We start from the raw sequence: 21439 nt of genomic DNA, 5'->3' as shown, positions 1-21439 counted from the left end.
ACCTCCCTCTGTGAGGCTCCCAAAGAGTAAGGGTTGCCTTGGTAACCTCTGAAGAGCTGTGGGGAAGTAATGATGTGTTTTTGCTGCACAGCTTGGACCTTTCCAAGAAGACCGGTGTTCATGCACCTTTGTGTTTCTCTGCCCTTTATTTCCCTTCACAAAATCGCATGTCAGTGTGCCAACTGCAGCTGGCTGCAAATGCCCCACAATGCCACCTAGATTTTAAAGGTGTGTGCCGAAACTTCTCTTGGTTCAGATTCTACACATAGCTCACAAACAGGAATGCTCTAAGTGGACACATTTAATTGAAAGACGCACGCAAAACCGCTTAACCCCGTTCAAACTCCACACCCAGACTGAGCCTCCAGGTGGTTTACGTATACACTCTATGACCTCTTCTTACCTGGATGACCGTGTTTCCCCCCTCCAGCAGCGCGATGGCCAACAAGATGCTCTCCTGGAAGATGCGATCACTGGTGGCATTCATAATGAGGTCAATCACCAGGTCAGAGGCGCCTTCTTTATCAAGGTGGCACTGCACCTCAGCCAGACTCAGCTCCCCTCGGCCGCCAATCCCAGAGCTCACAACTATGGTCAGACAAGGGGAACCAATTACTATCCTCGAAGAAACATGGTGAAAAGAACAGCAGCTTAGATAAACTTGTTTGACCCTCATGAAATATTATAAAATAAAAAGGTTTGAATTAAGTGTTTTAATCTTCTTAAACTTTTTCACATCTTATGTAAAAAAACATACACGTCAACATATCCTACTGGGGTTTTATGCACCAGAGAGGAGTGAAGAGCAAACCACAGAAAAATGCAGGAATATGAAACAAGCTTTTGTCCACACATAATCTGAAAAGTGGGGCATGGTTTTTATTAATCGGTCATGAGTCAATATTTTGAAGCACTACTTTATGCTGCAATTACAGCTGGTACCTTTTGGTCTTTTGACAGTGTTTAGGTAAGCATTGCAATAATTTAGATTTCCTTGCCCATTTATCTCTGATTAAAAGGAACAAGTTCAGTCATCTGATGGTAGCAAGTTTTTTGCAAGTTTTCTGCAGTTTGAAAAATTTCTTCTCCCAGAATTTTCTTGCATTTCATATGAATAAGACAGCAACTCTCCCTATCCTTGCTGATGAGAAGCATCTCCAAAGCATGATGCTGCCATCATCGAGAATCACCCTGGGGATGGTGTGCATAGTAAAATACGGGGTGCCAATAAACAGCGACACTTCAAAATTAAAATTTAAAACTTAATTTAACAACTCACACATTATGTCAGTCAGACACCAAACAAAAATTCATCTACATTTGCCTTTCATCCATAGAGGGATTACAATTCTTGCTGCCATCCAACATATGCAGTAGTGATGACATAACAGCACCCATCAGAGCCATCTCTGGCTGGGCAAGCAGCTGAATCAACAACATGTCCCGTTCTACACGGAGCTTGGAACGCCGGTCTCTTGGCAACGACACGGCCAAAGTTGGGCCAAGGAGAGAGCTGGCATGCTCAGCGGCACAACAGCCGGGAGTAAGCTTGAACGGGCGCAAGGTCACTGGTATGAATCTGATTCATAAGCACTAAATCAGGCATCTTTATGTGAAAATTATAATATGTAGTAGGTAGCATCCCTCATAAAATTTACTTTTTTTTCTTTAGATAAGCGAATATACCAAAGGGAGAATGGAATATCCGTTTCCATGCCTTTGCATTCAGTTTTATTTTCTATGGGCAACTACTAAATGCTCATGAAGAAAATATGTGATCTTCATCAAAAGACTCGACCCACAATCCGTTCACTGCTACCCACTGGAAAGAGTCAGTGTTATCCGTTGGTTACTTTTCTCTGTTAAATGTGAAACCAACTGTCATTTCCCACATGAAAGACATTTTAAATAATGATAATAATAAAAAAATAACCTAATGTCTCAGGCAACGCCAGTTATAAAGCTTAAACAGACCAGAAGGGCAAAAATTCAACATTAGCTTTCATTGTGCAGAGGGTCTGATTCCACATTTCTGTCCCTTATCTATTGGCTTCTGTTTATGGAGTTTCTAAAAGTGGAATTAAAATGAAAATGTCTAAGATTTCACCTCTGCATTCATATTAACTGACAAGATCTTAATTCTAACTACACAGACAAAGATAGACATCATGCATTTTAATCAGAAAGCAATTGGAACATCTTGACTAATCTTCCATTTCTGGTGAACTCTTTAAAAAGATTTCACATCTTTCACTTTTGCTAATCAAATTTCACATTAAAATGCCTACAAAAATCCCAAACCTTTGTAAAGAAAAATGGCAGCAGAATTGGAAGGCATAAACAACTTATCAGTTCTAGCTAAAATCCAAGTGCTTAATTGAAACCTTATTAGTTCCAGTCACATAGTTTATCAGATGTTCTTAGTGTATTTATCTCATGTGAGAGGGACTAATCACCACTGTGTCATTCAACTCACGGGTAGGTGATTTTCCTTGAGCTCCAGCCGTGAGTGGACCATTGCTGTAGGATGTGAGGCTGTCTCTCCTCTGACCAGATTTAACATTCCCGTAGTACCGGTTGACTAAAATCTGACGCAGAGCCTCACCCTGTTGGATTTAAGAGTGAAAAACATACAGTTTACCAAAGCAATTTATCTCCAGGCCAAGATACTGGAACATTGTGGCAACAAATGAGTGAAAAAATAACAGATACAATCTAAATGATGATAAGGCTGCACACAAGACACAAAAAAAATAAACAAATGGCAACGCACACAAAAAAATTTAAATATCACATGTATTTTTTTATTTATTTTTATTGATTGATTGATAGCAATTCTTTATATTATCAAAGTTCTGTTTCATACCTACTGACCACCAGAGGGTAGTGCTGAAAGCGCTGACTGTTCCGGTTGCTCATGCGCAGCTCGAGTTATTGTACTACGAGTCACATCTGTGACTTGCTGGATTAACACTTTGTTCTCATGATTTCACACTTGTAAACAAACATTTCAAAGCCATGAAGATCGACCATTACATCATCTAATTTTTCTTTAAAAACTTTCAGGAATATACATTAACATGCTAAAATTTCCTAAATAGTTCAACTTAATCTAACTGCATATTATGTCCAAATTACTTTCTATTCCAATCTGTTTACTTTAGAAAAGATCATTGTTTTGGCTGATTGACTCTTATGAAATACAGGACCTTCTCAAAATATTAGCATACTTTGATAAAGTTCATTATTTTCCATAATGTAATGATAAAACTTGAACATTCATATATTTAATTGCACACTATAATACTTCCAGTCTTTTATTGTCTTAATACGGATGATTTTGGTATACAGCTCATGAAAACCCCAAAATCCTATCTCACAAAATTAGCATATTTCATCCGACCAATAAAAGAAAAGAGTTTTTAATACAAAAAAAAGTCAACCTTCTCCACAATCGTTTTCTGCCACACTTTTCCTTCCCACAGACTTCCCACTGAGATGCCTTGATACAGCACTCTGGAAACGGCCTATTCATTCAAAAATATCTTTCTGTGTCGTACCCTCTTGTTTAAGGGTGTCAATGATGGCCTTCTAGACAGCAGTCAGGTCGGCAGTATTACCCATGACTGGGGTCTTGAGTGATGAACTAGGCCGAGAGTTTTAAAGGCCTCAGGAATCTTTTGCAGGTGTTTAGAGTTAATTTGTTGATTCAGATGATTAGATGCATAGCTAGTTTAGAGACCTTTTTCATGATATGCTAATTTTGTGAGATAGAAATTTTGAGTTTTCATGAGCTGTATGCCAAAATCATCTGTTTTAAGACAATAAAAGACTTGAAATATTTCAGTTAGTGTGCAATGGATCCAAAATATATGAATGTTCAAGTTTAATCATTACATGATGGAAAATAATTAACTTTACCACAATATGCTAATATTTTGAGAAGGACTGTATGAGATTAGATAATCAAACTAAAAATAATTCTAATGGACCTCCTACTAATCACTGCACTTGTATTTCCATAAGTAGTCAGGATGTGAAAAAAAGATGTGAAAAACAAGTTAAAGTTCTGGGCACATGGAAAAGTGACCTCAGTCCATTTCCAAAGTATTTAGTCCACCACCTTCTTTTGATGGATCAAACCAAGCAAAATAGGCTAAGCTCAGGAGTTTTTAAAGGAGAAACAAAGATTTATTTTCTTGACATCTAAGAGTAAAGTTGAGAAGATTTGAATGGATAACATATGAAGGCCTTAAAGTATCATAAAAAGTAAAATAGAGCTGATTGACTACAGATCTACACCATGTGGGTACCTAGAAAAGAGATGACCAACTTGATACCATAACACAAAAGAAAAATCTTAAGTTACGGCCTTGCAGACCCAAGACTACCATGGGGTTGCTCCCACTTCCCTGGGTGACTACATGAATTGCCCTTTGCTTGATTGGTGTAACTTTCAGCGGCATGGTTGGCGTTATTGAAGTATTCTTTCTAACACAGCCGCATATGTTGCAAAAAGATTGAAGGGCACAGGTGTTGTCCTCCTGCTGAGCTGCCTCACATGTCAGATTCAATAAAAGGGGTCAGGGAAGGGAGTGGGCGCCATGCTGTGGAAGCAGTGTGATTGTGAGGGATTCGTAACAGTTAGTCAGCTGTCGCACAGCGAAAGGACAGTCTTGGACCAGACCACAGCAAAACACTTTACCTACCCTCCTTTGATCCTCCACTTGCTTCAGTGGCTGGTTGGGATCAAGCTCCTTAAAGGTGTTGTGAGTTAGCAGAAAGCATAGACAAAAAAAATAAAATAAAAGTTGGGAAAAGTGGGGAAAATAATTAAGAGAACAAAACAGGCCATTGATCCTGTGCAAATTAGTGACTTTACAAGCATGCAGGAAACAGGGTGCAGATTTGATCATGCAGTTAAGAGGGAAGTGGTTGTGTCAGGGAAGATGTGAGGTCGAGTCAAACTCATGCACAGTTCCATGCGAGGGAGGACTGCTTTTCATTCTAAAACAAGCAGCACCTGCAATTTTTTTTGACTTGGGAAAGCTCTTCAGAATCTCATTCCCAGAACTTGATGTGGTCAATGTCACACTTCGGTCACTTTCTTGTAAGGCAAGTCCCTCATTTAAAAAAATGTAGCAAGGTCAACTTATTAAATGACAGAAAACCAAGCTACCAGAGATGCTAAAAGACTGATCAGATAATAAAGTTACTCACAGATACACTGCAGCACCAATCTGGCATGAAAAAAAAAAAAAAAAAAAACCTCATCCATGACTCAGAACCCCCCACCCCCCTCATTGCTGCACAATCTTACGGGTGTCAAGAAACTGGGGTTTGGTCAATAATTTAAGAGCTGGGTTTCACTGAGGCAGAATTGTATGGGTTGATGGAGGCATCAAGAGAGAAAATGTATGAGAATGGGAAGGGATCCTTTTCTGCTTAGATGAAGATATATAAGACACCAAGCACAAATACAATGGGAGAGATCCATATCATTGGGCAACATGTGTCTTTTGAACACACCTCTGCAGCGACTTCAGGCTCAGGTGGAGGTGCCAGCTAATTGGAGATAAAAGGCTGATGTTAGTTAAGGCAGGAATGAGTGGACTGCTTTGTGTTGCTTTTGCCCTCATTGCGTAAAACCCCTTCTTAAATAAAATAATATAAAACATCACCTGATCCTATTATATATTTAAAAGATTTGATTTATGTATGGAAATTCTATAGTCGACTAACATGCACGACTCAACATCATTAATGTGCATGACAGACTTAAGGGTGGAAGGCAACATTGCATGATTGTTTTTATGGCGAGACAACGTATGAGAAGCAGCTAAACCTGGTGCAGCAAGAAAGCACAAGTTCTGTAAAGAAAAAAAAAACAACAACAACATTTTGTCCCTTTAATAGAACATTGTTATAGTACAACACTGCATAGCACATTTAGTAGCCTCTGGTTCCCTTTTAACCTGCTACTCATCCTCAACATGACACTGCAAATGTCACTAAAATGCAAGGATATGCAGAAACTTTGCACCAATTAGTGTACAGATACATGTTGCTACCATACAACATTTTAGACTGTTGGCAAAAAAACAGTTCCATAATTCTTTTATCAGAGTTGAATGATTAGCAATGGGTTACCAAAAATAACCCAAATGTAATAACCTCAAAGAATAACTAGCCTAACGTTTAGGGAACATGTAGAAATGGGCTACAAATGTAATCTAATTTAAGTCAACATCTCAAAATAACAAAAAAGAAAAAGATACCACAGAAAAAAAGGAATTAAAATACCTTATGTTAAACGTTGTTGTGTTGTGATGATAGAATTATCACATTTATTCAGATTATGAGAAATTATGACAATGAGATACATGGCCAAAAATCCCTGTACACTAAACTGCTCACCCTTAATCACAAATGTATTCCACATTTTGACGTGCTGAAACATACCAGCAGAAAGCATGAGTTTGAGTTTTAATAAGTCCTCAATACATAATGCATCCAATATTCTAAACATACTGCGATGGACTGGCGACCTGTCCAGGGTGTACCCCGCCTCTCGCCAATTGAAAGGCTGGAGATAGGCACCGGCACCCCTCGCGACCCCAATTGGAACAAGTGTGTCAGATAACGGATGGATGGATGGATCCTAAACATACAGCTTAACAAAATAAAAAATAAAAATGATGGCTCCTCACATATTGATACGTTTCTGATGGCACCAATGCGTGATCCCTGTGGATCAGTGTGGAAAAACATTGTGAGCGAGCAACAGCTCCTAACGGCGAATGTTTGCAAATATAAACAACTACAGATGCCCTGTGAATTAGACCATAAATATCAACACAATTAAAAGATCGAGGAAAAAAATATGGAGAGAAATTACTGTTGCTCTTGGACAGCATGGCATAAACTCTGAAGAAATTGTGACTTGCAGCAAATTTTCCGCACGGATTGTATGTGCGTCAAGCATAACCCAATCTTTAATGTTCAACCCAATTCATTTCCATCTGTTTGAAATGAATATAAAGCTGTGTTTCTTTCTTTCTTTCTCTCTTTCTTTCTTTCTCTCTTTCTTTCTTTCTTAAATTCACTGCAATGCCAACTCTGCCCTATTTTAAAATAATTTTAGATCGATAAGAAAAAATGCTTCTGGATTGTGTATTTCTAATAAACGAATCAGTCGTTTAAAGATCTGTTCCTAAAAAGTGAGTCAGAGCTTTCCTTCCCTCATAATCTTTTTTTTTCTTTAAAGAGATTTAGATAGAGTAGCAATGCCATGTTACAAATGGTATCACTGTATATATTTATATATTTTGAAGTGTATATATAAGTGAGTTTAATTTGGTTTAACAGATGTACGTGAGATATGATGTTATTAATTTAAACTGATTGTTTAAACACAGTTACATCTATCCCATGCTCTGGAAAAAGAGACTGAAACTGCACATTTTAAATGATGCAGAGAGAAAGCTTTGTAGCTTTGGGATGCTTTGCATGAAAACTGCAATTTTTTTATGAAAAAAAAAAATTTATATTTGGAGTAATTTTAAGTTCTTTCACAGAAATGTGAACCTGCTAATGTCAGCATCTATAGGTCAGAGATTTACAAAGTTGATGGAGGGAAATCGGCCAACAAATCACTGACGGTGAATCTCTGCTATAATCAAACAGAGACGGAACTTTTGTCAGCCTTTCCAAAACTCTAAAGAAGGTAACCTGCTTTTATAGTTGGGAGGTGTTCAGTCAGAGAGATCAAAAACTGTCCACATATAGATGTATTAACTTGACTGCGCATGGGGGCTGGGGATGTGGAAAAGTGAGCACAGTCAAACTTGGGCATAAACATACAATTGAAACTCCGTCATGCCACTTTATGCTGATTAATTGTGCAACTGGACAGGAATTTCCCTGCTCAAAGCCTCCTTTAACATCAACAATTTCAACAGAAAATTCATGCATTATGCAAGAGACCGAAGGCACAGTTAGAATCTGTCAGTATGATTAAGCTTAATAAGTTCTTTTTTAATGCGAATGCACGCATCGTTTGAGTAATCTGGCCTCATTTGCTATCCCAAAAACCCATCTGAAACTCTTTTAGCTTCAAAAAACATGCGTCATCAATTTAACTTGACCTCCATAGCTTTTAACATCACATCTGTTTGTCATATTTCCAACAAATCTCTAAAATATGTATAAAGTAGTAGGGAAAAAAATTGTGACTCGAAAAATCTGGCGAAAAAGACCGCAAAAAATATAAAAAGACGCATGCACATTTTTAAAAGACCAAATGGAGATTAATTTCTTTCCTTTTTGAGACCTGGGAGTTTTAATTTAATTTATATGCAAAATAAATAAATAAATAAATTACTCCTGCCATCTTCACGTACTGAGTGTCCATTCACCATAGACAGTTGACACTTCTTACCTGGCCTTCATTGCTTCACAAATTACTGATAAGATTCAATGTCAGGGATAGAAAGGAGGGAAACCAAGTTAAAATATTATCACATCTTACTTCTGCTAGAGAGCTGGATTCAGGCCAAGACCTGAACAGTCTCAATTTAAGTAAGTTAGGACTAGGCTGGACAGAGCAAGGAAAAACCTAGAGCTCCCCCCATTGACTGACGGCAAGAACTGCAGTCTAAAACTTTCAGAATTGCCCTTAAGCATAAGAGTAAATGAAGAAAAATGGAAACTTAGGGGTTCAGAAAATATTCTTGATTTCAATAATGAAAAACCGGCAAGAACACTGAGAAAACTGGAAGATTGGCAAGACTAAATAAGGGGGGGGCAACAAAAAAAATGGTTAAAGCATAATGATAAGAAATTAATGTGCTAGAGAGGTGGGGTTAAAACACACACAAAACCATAAAAAAAAGAAAAATCCTGAACCCATTTAAAACTTTTACATGAAGCAGAAACAGCAGCAATCCTCCAGAAAAAGAAGCAGGGCAGATCTAAAAGATTCCCTGGCTAAGATGTTACCATGTTTTTCTTAAGTGAAAAATGACATGCACCCTGGGGAAGAGGCACTTGGCCTCATTCCCGCTCACTCATCTAGACTGAATCTGCAAAATCTGGTGCATGGACAGGGCATGCAGCTACAAGAGGCATGAGGCAGACTGTCAGGCAGTAGTGAAACTAACAGCTGCACTCGCTCCTGGGACCTTTGGCTTGCTGTTTAGGTTTGGGAGGGGCCTGCTTGTTTGTGTGTTTGCGAGGTGTGGTTGGTCAGAAAACAGCATCAGGTTTAACACTTGGGTTACGTAACAGGTATAGGGGAAGTTTATCTTGCAGTCAGCATGGGGTTCAGGCTTGCATGCGACTATCAGCCAGACCCCTGCGTGCTGTTGCTAATGTGAGTTACCGTATCCACATGATTGAGTGGCAGAGAGCACGTACTGGGCTGTTGAAGTCAGGGTTAGGAGTACAATCTTAAGTTACTGCTTATGGGCAGAGTTGCCATACCAAGAGCTTTTTTGGGGGGGGGGGGATTTCCAATACTTCAGCACCAAAAACAGCCAGCAACAGGGAGGAAAGGAAGGAAAACAAAACAGACCTAATAGAGAAACCGAGAAAATGCTTCTTCCTGCAAGTCTGGAAAGACCCTTTCCAATAAATTTGCTCCATTTCCTCACCTAACATGTTTGTTAAGTCCCTCATACTCAGCATTCTTTTGGCTGAGCAAGGTAACACTGGTCTTTTTTTTTTTTTTACTTCACTAAATGTTTTGAGGTGCTTTTAACAGGTTTTGCACGGAGCACACAGATTCTACTGCTTTGACAAAGTGTTCTTTCACTTTTGATATACTAAGAGAATTCAGGAAAAACCCGTAGGCGACTTGAAATAGTAAAGCATTTGCCACCGACAACATGAGTAAAATGATGACGTCATTCCAGTAGCTGTCATTTAAAATAAATAACTTAACAAAGAGCCATAAATGTTATAAACTAACATTAAAGAGTTATTACACTTTTTAACATATTTTTGCTGTGCATAATGCACTGGTAAACACATTATGAGGGTGAAACCTAAGAAAATAAATTTTCTTTTTCTGATAAAAAATGGAAATCACATCTGTGAAGCATTTCTGTTGCCTTTGATGTGCCCTGGTCAGCCAAGTGTTACTGTATCGGTGTCATATTTTATGGTAAAAGATCAACTGACCATTTCGGGATTAAAGTTTCCCAATTGATTCCCGATTGATTCCTCTGTGGTCAAATAAAGCATAACGTCAAAATAATCAGAAAGTAGAGAAAGCTATCACCAGTTGAGGCCATACCTTACATTTTGGTATGCAGAGATCAGGAGCATTTGTTTGTGCAGACTGAGAGTCAGCATGCTGTGGCATAAGACCGCTGAACAATTTAGTGGGATTATTTTTTTAAAAAGATATCAGAGTTGAATGTGTGCTTTATAAAAAATGTCTAAGAGTTGTTAAACTTGACTAGTTACAGAAATGTTCACATTTGCCAAAAAATCTGTGTAATTACTTTGAACTAAAGATGTCTGCATTGAATTTTTTTATGTCCTTGAAGGGTGTGAGGGCCTTCAAGACTTAAAAAATTGTGGATGTTAACTTGGATGTTTATGAGTCGCCATAGGTCAAAGAATTTTCCTTACTGTGGAAGTTTTTTTGCTGCATACAAATAGGAAATCTGAAGTAAACTTTTCAAACCAACGAGGAGCTGAAAATAGTTTAAGTTTGAAGGAAGAAACTATTCAGGAGGAAACCCTTTCCTTTGATGTGCTTCGACACATATGTGGTTAATTTACGCTGGGATAAAGAGAAAGTGCAAGACTTTCAGGAAATAAGAAGGCTTAACAGAAAGAAAAAGTCAGTAGCTTCTTAAATATCTCATAGTTGGTGAAAGAATTTACTGTTTTAAGGGAATAAACACTAATCCTGGTCAACTTATGATGCCAACAGTGCCGACAACAGAAATTCATATTCCCAACACTAAAGCACATTTAAAATATAAATTATATGTGGTTCTGTAAATAATAAAAAAAAGGATAAATGAAACCCCCTTTATGCCACACAAATCTCTCAAACACAAGTTGTATTGCCTCTTTACCACATAACAAGCTATTCAGATTGAAAAAAAAAATTAATACAGCTGCATATCTTTCTATTTCCAATAAATAACTTCAATAAAAAAAAAAACTGCCTTGGCATGTCAAAGCTTTGAAAAATTGCAGGATCAGAAATAAAACAATACGATGATTGAAAATTGTATCCCTGAAAACCAACAAAAATAATTCCTCTTGCTTCATTTGCCAAATCCTCAACTCTGTATCTGGAATATAAGTTAATGGTAAGAACTACAACCATTTATTGAAAAAAAAACAAAACAAAAAAAAAACATAAGCACAACATCTAGAGTAATTTAAAATAAAAATCTAAATTTCATTGTAAATGTATAAATATATATATGTGGGTTTTAGGGGTTAGGGCGGATGTTTGGACACAGCTATCATCTTTGACAGTAAGAGAACTTGTACAGTTAAAATGTTAAAGTGATATAGTTAAATGTAGTGATGATGAATGTCAATTTAACATAAAAAAAAAATATTTTAGGGCTAATACTTAAATATGGACTTTATAAGTGTAAATATGTAATTTACAGTAATCCTTACCTAAACGTACCAGATCAATGAGATAGATACATATCAAATGTAATAAACTTATATTCTCAGCCTATTTCAAAAGCATAAAAAAACTAATTACTATAGCTTATAAAGCACACTAACATGGCAAATAACTATACATGTGCAAGCAGGACAGACAAGCACAGTGAATAACTAAACTACAAGTGTCAATAAAATACTATAATTTGACATGAAGTCCACAACCGACTCCTAATAACGTAGGCAAACACAAAACAAGGGATGATCTACAGTAAGCTGTTGAAATGTGCCAAGGATGGGATTGGGAAGCTCAAAAGACTACTTTCTATTTTGTTAGTGTGAAACAAATCAATGGACGTCACAATAGTAAGTAAAATGATCAACCTCAGCCACATCCATTTCATCATCAAAGGCAATCAGCTGCAAGAGAAAAAGTATAGGAGGCAGACCGTTAGTAGAGCTTGTTAGCATGTTAAAGCTCCCTTCACAAATGTGCACATGTAAAGCTTTTTAACAAAAACATAACAGTGCCTTCTAGGTGTATCGGTGCCTGTGCTAAAGATGTGTTAAAGTCCTTTTTTGAAAAAAACCAGAACCAATAATTTGAGCATTTTTTTTTTTCAGTGGGGACATAAATCTGCCTTTACAGGAAAAACATCCAACACTGAACAAATGACATTAAATTAGAGGTTGGGTTTTTCTTTTCATTACTGTAAAATTCTGCATTAATACATAACATTTGTTTTAGGACAAATCACACATCTTAATCAAGACCACCAATGAGTGAAGAAGGCGGTTTAACGTGTTAAGTTAGTAGATGATATTAGCCAGACTAATTAATTAACATAGATAAGGTTTGATGAAAACAAATAGCTTCTTTATATTTTGAACATTTAGTGACCAATTTGTGTAAGACTTCTTCAGAAATGCAGAAATGCCCACTAGTAATGATCAATCCAATTTGAAAGGTGCAAACATGTAAAAAGTGGATAATTGTCCTCTTAACAGTGTTTTTTCCCCTCAAAACATTTCTGGGCCACAAGCCTCAAGTTTACTATTAACACTCGATAAAACCATGTGTTAAATACAGTGAAGTATTGCTACAGGATCTTAAAAAAAGCTGTTGATACTTGAAGCAAAGCAGTTTTTATAGGTTGTTTTTTTTATATATTTTAATTTAAGACAATAACATTTACGTTTGGTGTGTTCACTTATGATTTATTTGAAATAATATTTACAGCTGTTTGATGTACTGTAAGTTTCAATATATTCTGATAGTATTTGTTACAGCCTTTTGAGACAAAAACATTTTATAAAGGTTGCTTGATAAAAATATGCTTAATTTGATCCTGATTGCTAAACAGATTCCTGTTTTAGACATGTGTTGTGTTGCTGCTTTCAGAGTGAGAGTAATAATTTTTTTTCTTTTTTACATTGCTAGATTTAGTCTGCTTTAATCATAACTGTACAAATTGTGCTGTAACAACCATTTAGTCAAAGGTAACAACCTGATTCCCTGTGATTTATATTACAGTAGATTAAGAAGCAGTAACTGACCTCCTAATCCAAATAAAACAAAATTCATTTAGTCACTACTAAGTTCCTTTGTGTTAGTACAGAGATCCTTAGCAGCCAATGAATGGTATAGAAAACAGTTGCATGAAAGAACTGGACCATGCATGCTGTTAATAGTGTTAATAATGCTGCAATGTGTGATTTTGGTCTTTTGTATACAGTTTGGCTGCATACAGTTTCAGTACTTTTTTTTTTGTGGAAGATAACCAAGGAAGGAACCTATTTTCAGCGTTATTTCTATTAAAGCATCTAGAAAAAAAAAACATTGATCATCGAAGTGGACAAAGTTGAAAATAAATTCCAACTGTAGTGGCTGCAAGGATTTAAAAGGAAAATTGTAAATGTAAATAAAATTATCAGAACCTATTCACACTTAACGAAAGCAAATAAAAAGGTAGAGAAAATATACATTTTATAAAACTTCCAGAAGGGTCCATTGCAGTTAATCAATATCTAATATGTGGGACATTCTTTGCTAAACTCTCATTCAGACAGAAACCAGGCTTTGCATACCTTCACCCCATAGCCTCGATCTTTCGTCATCATTTCCCTGAGCGTCTGCAGCACCTTGATGCAGAGACGCTCCTCGTTCTCCTCCAGTAGCTGCTTGGTGTGTTTGATCAGTCTGGTCAAAGAGGAGAGGAAGGAAAGTAATGATTCTGAATTTGCTGCTGTAAACCAACAACAAGCAAGTGAAGCAACATTTCAATACAATCAAAAGCTAAATCAACAGTGTGGTATACTATGGTAAATAGCATGGTATAATACATAACAGGGCTACATCTGTATGAGTGACAGCTTAAGGCCAGTAAGTGCAACAGAACACATTCAATGAAGTCATATTAATGAAAAGATTTAGTTCTCAAAGATTTGTTTTCTACTTCTAAATGAAGAAAACAGGTTTTATCTTACAGCCTTTAAATGCTTTAAATAAAAATAACCATATATTGAGATTATATTCCCTAATATTTGAATCCTTGATATTCTAAATCAGTTATATTTTTTTTGTGTTGTGATTCAGAGTGAGGAAAACTGTTCAAACAATTCCTGGAAACCCTTCATTTAATCCAGAATGTAAGGGGGGATGCTGACTGGCCCGGCTGAAACGGATCCCATTCTGTTGTGGTTTTAGCCTCTCTATATTTGCTACCACTGAGGTTCAGCCCATAATTCTAAATCCTTCTCATTATGTGTAAAGCTCTTAATGGCCAAGCTTAAACTTACATTAAGTGTTTATTCTTCTCCATAAATGTAGAGGGATCATATACTCTTTGAATTCAAGTATACCATCTGTTTCTAAAGTATCTAAAACTGTAAAAGCAGCTTTTAGGATCTCAGGATCTCTCCCTTAAACTGCCCTCCGTTCAGTATAGAAACACCCTAAAAAGAAAGTTTCACGTTACCAATTCAACGGTTAGCCCCATGTTTAAATCAAAACTAGATACATTTGCCTCATTGTCTGCTTTCACTTTCAAGTCCTGGTCTTGCAGCCAAAACACTCAAAAAATAAATAAATAAAAATACTGAATAACAGAAAATGGGACAATGATAAAAAAACAAAACCAAAAAAAAAACAACTAACAAAATTACTGAAATGGATTTGATAGGTTTGATATTTTATTTAAGGGAATACCTTCTAGACCCAATAGTATCTGATCACTTTGTTTGCAGGTCCTGGGTTCGATTCCCGGCCTGGCGTCTTCCTGCCAGGAGACTGCATGTTCTCCCTGTCCATGCCTGAGTTGTCTCTAGGTACTCAGGCTTCCTCCCACAGTCCAAAAACATGATCAGTAGGCTAACTGGCATCTCTAAACCGCCCTCAGTTGTGTCTGTAGATGTTTTGCCCTGCAATGGACTAGTAATCTGTGCAGGCTGTACTTGCCTTTTGCCCATAGCCTGCTGGAGAGAGCTGACTACCAGCCTCCCTTTGACCCTGATGGCCAAACCTTAAACTGTAATTCCTCCAGGCAATTTAAATGTCAGAAGTTACAATGAGGTAGTTAACCCTTTAAAAATATGTTTTAATACAAACCTTTTAACTCTTAAGTATTGTGTTTATCTTAATGTATCTTTTTTCCTCAATTAGGATTTTTACTTGGAGCAACTACAAGAAAAAGACTCTAAATCACTGCTTCTATCTTTATTTTTACACAACAAGCCTGAATCCAATTCGAAACTGATGTTTTCAAATGTGACCTGTGTCTGAACGCCCAGGTCGCATTTATCCGACCTGTACAACATTATTACTCGACAAATATGCTTCTAGTGCGCATGCGGGACACTTCTTTGAATGCAGTTCATACAGGAGAGCACATACCAGTCGCATATATTTGGAAATGCGAAAGACCATACTAAAGAATCGGTTTACAAAAAAAAGTTATTGAACAAAAATGGCTGCAGTGTAAACGTAGCCTTAATGTCACATCGGCAGCACTTGGGGTGTGTCATGGAAATTAGATGCAGAAGATTCACCATTAAAAACGTAAGCTGAAACAGTACATTTTACAAATGGCTTAGCAATAGTAAGATCCTTCCTAAAGTTAAATGAAAATATCTACTGATGATGCTTTAGTGCAGTGATTCCCAGCTTAGACCAGAGTAGATCAAAAACCTGATACAGTCTGGCAAATTTCAATAATGTGTGACCATTGTACTATTAAACTGAATTACGCCTCAGTTTATGGTTGTGTATCATATGACTCAGTATGAGGTAGTTTTACTGATATCTTTCAAAAGTTCGTGTCCTTGAGTTGTAAAACAAAATTGGAACTACTAGAAATAAGATTGTTACATAAAAAAAAAATAATAATATCAGTATCAGAACTCAAGGCTCACTTTGATATGAATCCTCCGCTTTCACATTTCTTGCGAGCATCGGTGTTCTCAGGAAAGAGCAGTTCAGGACGATGGAGGACATCCACCAGTACAGAGAGTTCAGCTTGGACCAGCGGCCTCAGTCGATCCTCCAGAGCCGAAACAATGTCCTGTAGAACACCATGATGCCACCATAACAGAACAGTTATCCTATTGACAACTTCCCATGCTAATCTGTCAAAGACGTTGATATATTCCCACTTTTTACGGCTAAATTGTAATTCCCGACTTCTCTTAAAATGTGTTTTTTTGGCTAAAAATAAAAGGCACAACAACCAAGGTTCTGCTCCAGAAGGTAAACTTTGCCTAATTTTCATTAACTAAGAACAGTAAATGTACTATAATATGAGCATGAACAGTTAAGAAAAAAAAAAAAACTTGATATAGTTTCAGAATAATAAACTAACTGGCGGCAGATGAATTGCATTAAAAAATCTGTGCTAGAACAGTTCAGTTCTGAGTCATAAACCAATTACTGAATAGGCTACTTATTAATTTGACACCTCACCAAGAACACAGTGTTTTTGTACTGATATATCAATACTGCTGTTTCATTTCATTCAATATTGTTTTATATTATTCAATTCATCTAACCCTAACCCAACTAATAAAGATCACAAAAATATAGAACACTGTGATTTTTACTGGACTAAGGAGTTTTGAACAAAGACATTCAGAGCAGTGGATATGTGTGGCCTGGCAGGAGGTCAGTGACTAACCACAACCTGCCTTTGAACAACACAACATAACCGCAAAGAGTTCATGTCTCCATAGGGACTGTTTGTTTTATTAAGGAAAGAATAAACCTCTCAGCCAAACCCACTTTCCTGTACAGATAACAGCTCTTCTATACAAGACAGGTCACTGATATTTTTTACACAGTTCCAGTGAATACTTTAGTCATGTGTGCAGTAGGAAGGAAGTGGGTGTTGCAACTATTCCCATCAGTAAATGCCTTATTTCCAAAGATGACTGGCAATTACTTCAGGAGAACTGTGCAGGAGACAGAGTTTCAACATGCTACCGTTGACAGATTGGCAGAAGTTAAGGACTTAATCATTCACAGGGTTTCTCACAAACCTTTGAATATGTAAACTACTGTTGGGCTGTACCTGTCACATGAGTTTTGTTTTTATTCTACTACATTAAGGTTTCTGCCACAAGTAGACAGGGAAAGTAACAACAGAGGGTAACGCTGCCACCACCATATTTCACTGCAGGAAGTTGCGTTTTTTACAGGATCTGTAGTACAAGTTTTGTGACAACTTTACTCTTAAACAAAAAGCTTCTGTTTAGTCCAGTTACACACGACTCCAAAGTTATTCATAATTCCTAGCAGATTTATGCTATAGAATCCAAGGAAATTAGGTCTGGAATCATCAGTCAATAAAACAAATATAAAAAATTAAAAGATTACTTTAATTTTAAATGTCAAAGAGATGCAGAGAGTTTAAGGGCAGATGGGAACCCCAGAAGATGTACATTAAGTAACAAGGTCAGTGCAGTTGTTTTTATTCATTAGAGTCCAGTTTTAAAAAGGGCTACATCTCTTATACTACTGCCATCACTCAAGTTTAATTCACAAATAGCTGGATCTCTTAAAACTTCCAAAATATTATTGGAAAATATAAAGAACTATATTTAAACAAAAATGGAATTAGCCATTTTATCCTGCTCACATTTTGTATCACTATTGTTTTCCTGTTGTTTTGTTTAACATTTTTTTGTCTTGGTTGATGTTTTTTTTTTCGCAATTGCATTATTTTCCCGTCCAATTTGCTCAACTTTCTGCAACATTTCTAGTCAGATTAACTTAAGTGCATGAATTGAATTGCTACCAACCTGCAGCTTCTCTATGATGTTTCTGTAGTCTTTAGAAGCAGACAGGCTTGATTCTCTCCTGGACGTGTTCTTTGCAGACTGCTTCCAGCTGAGCAGGGTCTTCTGCACAACGTTATTGGGCTTGACAAACAAGTTGTTCACCTGACTGTCTAGGTCCACTGGGATGGCAATCGCTCTGCTCTTTGCTGGAAAAGACCAATAGATTTAACCATTTTAAGAAGGCTTTTACTGAATTTGGCTATGAGCATCAGTTTTGGTACTTACCCACGTCTGAAAGTACTTTAATGCACCCCTCGACTGAGTGCTTCTGAGCAGGGCTCAGCCAGCTACAGTGGTAGACCCTGAACACTCCCTGAAGTAGTTGCACAAATACTGGCTGACGAGTCTGTGAGACAGGTGGAATCAAATCACATAGAAAATCATCACAACAGGAGAATGAGAAAAGAAGAAGCACGGGGTATGGTAGGTAGAATAAGCACAGTAAGTTCAAGTACTGCAAGTGTTCATACCCCTTGAAATGTATTTTTGCAAAAATAAAAGTCATTATTCTGTATTTTTTTTGTGATTTTACATAATTATCCAATAAGGAAATACATAGTTTTTCAGTGCAAGTAAAATGACACAAATTTTTTAACATTTCCAACATGCAAAGGTTAGTCTCCTTCACTCTGACAGCCAGAGAAACTGCATCAGAAATCACCAATCATTTGAGTTCAGCTGTTCAGCCACCATAAGCTTTTGCAGAAAAAAAATACTGAACAAACTGCATCATAAAGACCAAGAAACATGGCAGGTTTTTAGTGTTGGGAAACCAGGGTTAGGTAACAAAATAGTATCCTTATCCCACTGCTGAAAGAAAGTCAGAAGAAGTCCCATTTACAGTTTACCACAGGTTGAACTGTACAGTAGGTTACACTGCAAAACCCTGGAAGAAAGTATTGTGAAATGAAGTCAAAGGTGAATTTTGTTTTCTAAACCTACATCAACACATCTATGTGTGGCAGAAAAGTGAGCAGATAATCTCCTCTGTGATTATAGTAGATTGGACAGTTCAAATGGAAAAACAGTTCAAATAACTGGAAATTGGGGTGGATGTTCACCTTGAAGCAGCACAGACTCGAAAAATACAGCCAGAGCTGCTACATTTGAAAAGAATTTAGATAAACTCTCAATGATAATCTCATCCGGGGAGGACTCCGTGTAAAGCCGCTGCTTCTTCATGTCGAGAGGAGCCAGTTGAGGTGGCTCGGGCATCTCTTTAGGATGCTTCCAGGATGACTCCCTGGTGAGGTGTTCCAGGCACGTCCTCTCGGCAGGAGACCCAGGGACTATATTTCTCAGCTGGCCTGGGAACACTTAAACGTTCCCCCAGAGGAGCTAGCCCAAGTGGCTGGGGAGAGGGACGTCTGGGCCACCTTACTGAAACTGCTACCCCCGCGACCCGACCCACATAAGCGGAAGATGATGGATAAATGGATCTTAATGAAATATTATAAGGTTAAGTGATTCTGCAAAGCCAAATGGGCCAAAAAAAATTGCCTGCAGATTAGAACAACTGCAGGAAAGGCGATTCCACAAAGTAATCACACATGTGATAACACATGTAAGATTATTATTTGTAACTTCCTAGTCACCTTTTACTTCATGTTAGTGCATCACAAAAATTGCAAAGAAAATTTGTGTTTGCAATACCACAGAATGCTTTTAATCTTAAAAGGGAAATGAACACTTTTTCATGGCAATGGACATTCATAACCCAACAGAGCGACTGTCTGGATTAAGTCCAATCAGTTCAAAGCATTACATGTCCAGCAGGTCAGCTGTTCATGATCACATGTCTACCTACTACAACACAAATCATGTACTCCTACCAACAGTACAAATAGTATCTACCTGCCAGCAGCCCTACAGTAAAATTAATACCTCAGTTATCTTTCCAAGAATGGCTGCCTGTTACAAGAGAAAAACATTAAACCGCTGAACACAAAATTCTTGGAAAGACTTTCATAAAAGTAAACCTGAGTCCCTATAATAAATATGAAGATATTCAGCATAGTACCTCATCAAACACAGTTTTAGGAGATTCTGCTTCAATAGAATTAAGTCATGATTCTCAGGAAAACTTGCAAGGGTTCCAAACACAGCTACCACAAGGTGACAACACACCAACAATGCTTCATGTACACCACATCCCAGCAAAACCTTGTGCAACACAATCAGTCCTGTGCTGACTAAGGAGTAAGGAACTAAAACCACAGTGAATACTCCTCAAACATTCAGAGAAAGTGTGTAAGAAACACACCCAAAGGTTGGGGAAAAAAAAGGGGGAAGTTTCCACTACTTACATAAATATGGCGGGCAATCTGTTAAAGGGAAGAAAGTCATTTATAACATAAATGCAAGTGTATCTTGTCAACCTCAAGGACATTTTTTGAGTACATTAAAAACACTTGTGAGTAAATCTACAAGCCTGCTTGTATTATATAAATCGAAACGCTAGACAACACTACCTGAAGGCTTGTGCTCTGGTCAGAGAAAGGAGAGCTGAAGAAACATGTGACGATGCTCATGACCGTCTCGGTTACGTAACGCTCCAGGGTTGTGTCTGCGTGCTTCCTGTCGCTGGTGTTGTTGCACACCTGAGAAAAGGATGGACAGGAAAATGGCATGAGCCAAAACAACTGAACCCAACTTCCTGTTTGTATCGTTTCCTTTGCAGATCAAAGGCCCCATTCACAATGCAGGCAAATATGGCCCAAATCAGACTTGAGGGTCAGTGTGATCACAGGCAAAATCTCTCAAATCTTTACCAGTCTTCTTAAAAAAAAGGTTCTGGCTTACCCTACAAATGTCCACCAGGAAGTTCTCAAACAGCTTCCACATGTGGTTGGATGTATAAATCTCTTTCATCTCCACCTCTGTGTCCACATAACAGTGGTTTAGGAAGTTGATATAAGCAATCTTCACCTATTAGGATAAAGAAAATATGTTGATAAGGAAATTAAAAACACACACCCTAAAAAGAAATTCTCTAAATTTTGGAAGCACTGCATATTTAAAAGTGGAATAAGGGAAGTCACTTACAGCTATGTTTTTATACAAATATAAGAAATGTATTTGGATGTAACTTGGGAGGAAAAAGAGCTTCAGAAGTGTTTTGAATAAACCCCATCTTACATGTGAGTGAATCAGTATGTATTGTCATCAAAATGTGTGGTTATATTGTACGTCATGTGTGGTTGTAAAAACAGATTAGTGGTCGCAAACAGGAAGTAAAACTAGTCACAACGGCCCTGTGAAAGAGCAAATTCAAAGAAGTGTTCAGAGAGTTGTTTCAGTCGCCTGTGTTGTGGTTTTACTATCATGCCTGTTTGCGTTTCTCCTTTAAGTTCTCAAGAAGCCGAAAAAGATCAGTCTTTAATCACTGAATCCTGTTTTTAATCCTGTTTTAACCACGTTTGTCATCTTAATAACATAATTTATGTTTAATAATTAACTACCT

At 37.3% G+C, this 21439-nt stretch overlaps 1 protein-coding gene across 13 annotated transcripts in view; it reads right to left on the bottom strand.

Moving 5' to 3' along the window:
* LOC107082357 (inositol 1,4,5-trisphosphate receptor type 1-like) overlaps positions 1 to 21439 on the bottom strand; it is a 111770-nt gene that overhangs the window by 54327 nt on the left and 36004 nt on the right. For 5 of the 13 annotated variants that reach the window (XM_015371006.1, XM_015371001.1, XM_015371004.1 and 2 more), the window contains 12 exons: positions 20779 to 20904; positions 20448 to 20576; positions 20283 to 20300; positions 18202 to 18322; positions 17938 to 18122; positions 16057 to 16205; positions 13735 to 13846; positions 12031 to 12066; positions 5530 to 5565; positions 4710 to 4757; positions 2477 to 2606; positions 404 to 588 (listed from right to left, as the gene is read on the bottom strand). In XM_015371006.1, coding sequence (XP_015226492.1) covers positions 404 to 588; positions 2477 to 2606; positions 4710 to 4757; positions 5530 to 5565; positions 12031 to 12066; positions 13735 to 13846; positions 16057 to 16205; positions 17938 to 18122; positions 18202 to 18322; positions 20283 to 20300; positions 20448 to 20576; positions 20779 to 20904 — 1275 coding nt within the window. The remainder of the gene's footprint in view (positions 1 to 403; positions 589 to 2476; positions 2607 to 4709; positions 4758 to 5529; positions 5566 to 12030; positions 12067 to 13734; positions 13847 to 16056; positions 16206 to 17937; positions 18123 to 18201; positions 18323 to 20282; positions 20301 to 20447; positions 20577 to 20778; positions 20905 to 21439) is intronic. The other 8 variants (XM_015371009.1, XM_015371012.1, XM_015371013.1 and 5 more) reach the window with 3 other exon arrangements.

This window comes from Cyprinodon variegatus, unplaced genomic scaffold (genome assembly GCF_000732505.1).
Source record: "Cyprinodon variegatus isolate N-32 unplaced genomic scaffold, C_variegatus-1.0 Scaffold51, whole genome shotgun sequence".
Taxonomy (NCBI): Eukaryota; Metazoa; Chordata; class Actinopteri; order Cyprinodontiformes; family Cyprinodontidae; genus Cyprinodon; species Cyprinodon variegatus.
The sequence above is the reverse complement of the archived record's forward strand: the minus strand, read 5'-3'. Positions and strand labels throughout refer to the sequence as shown.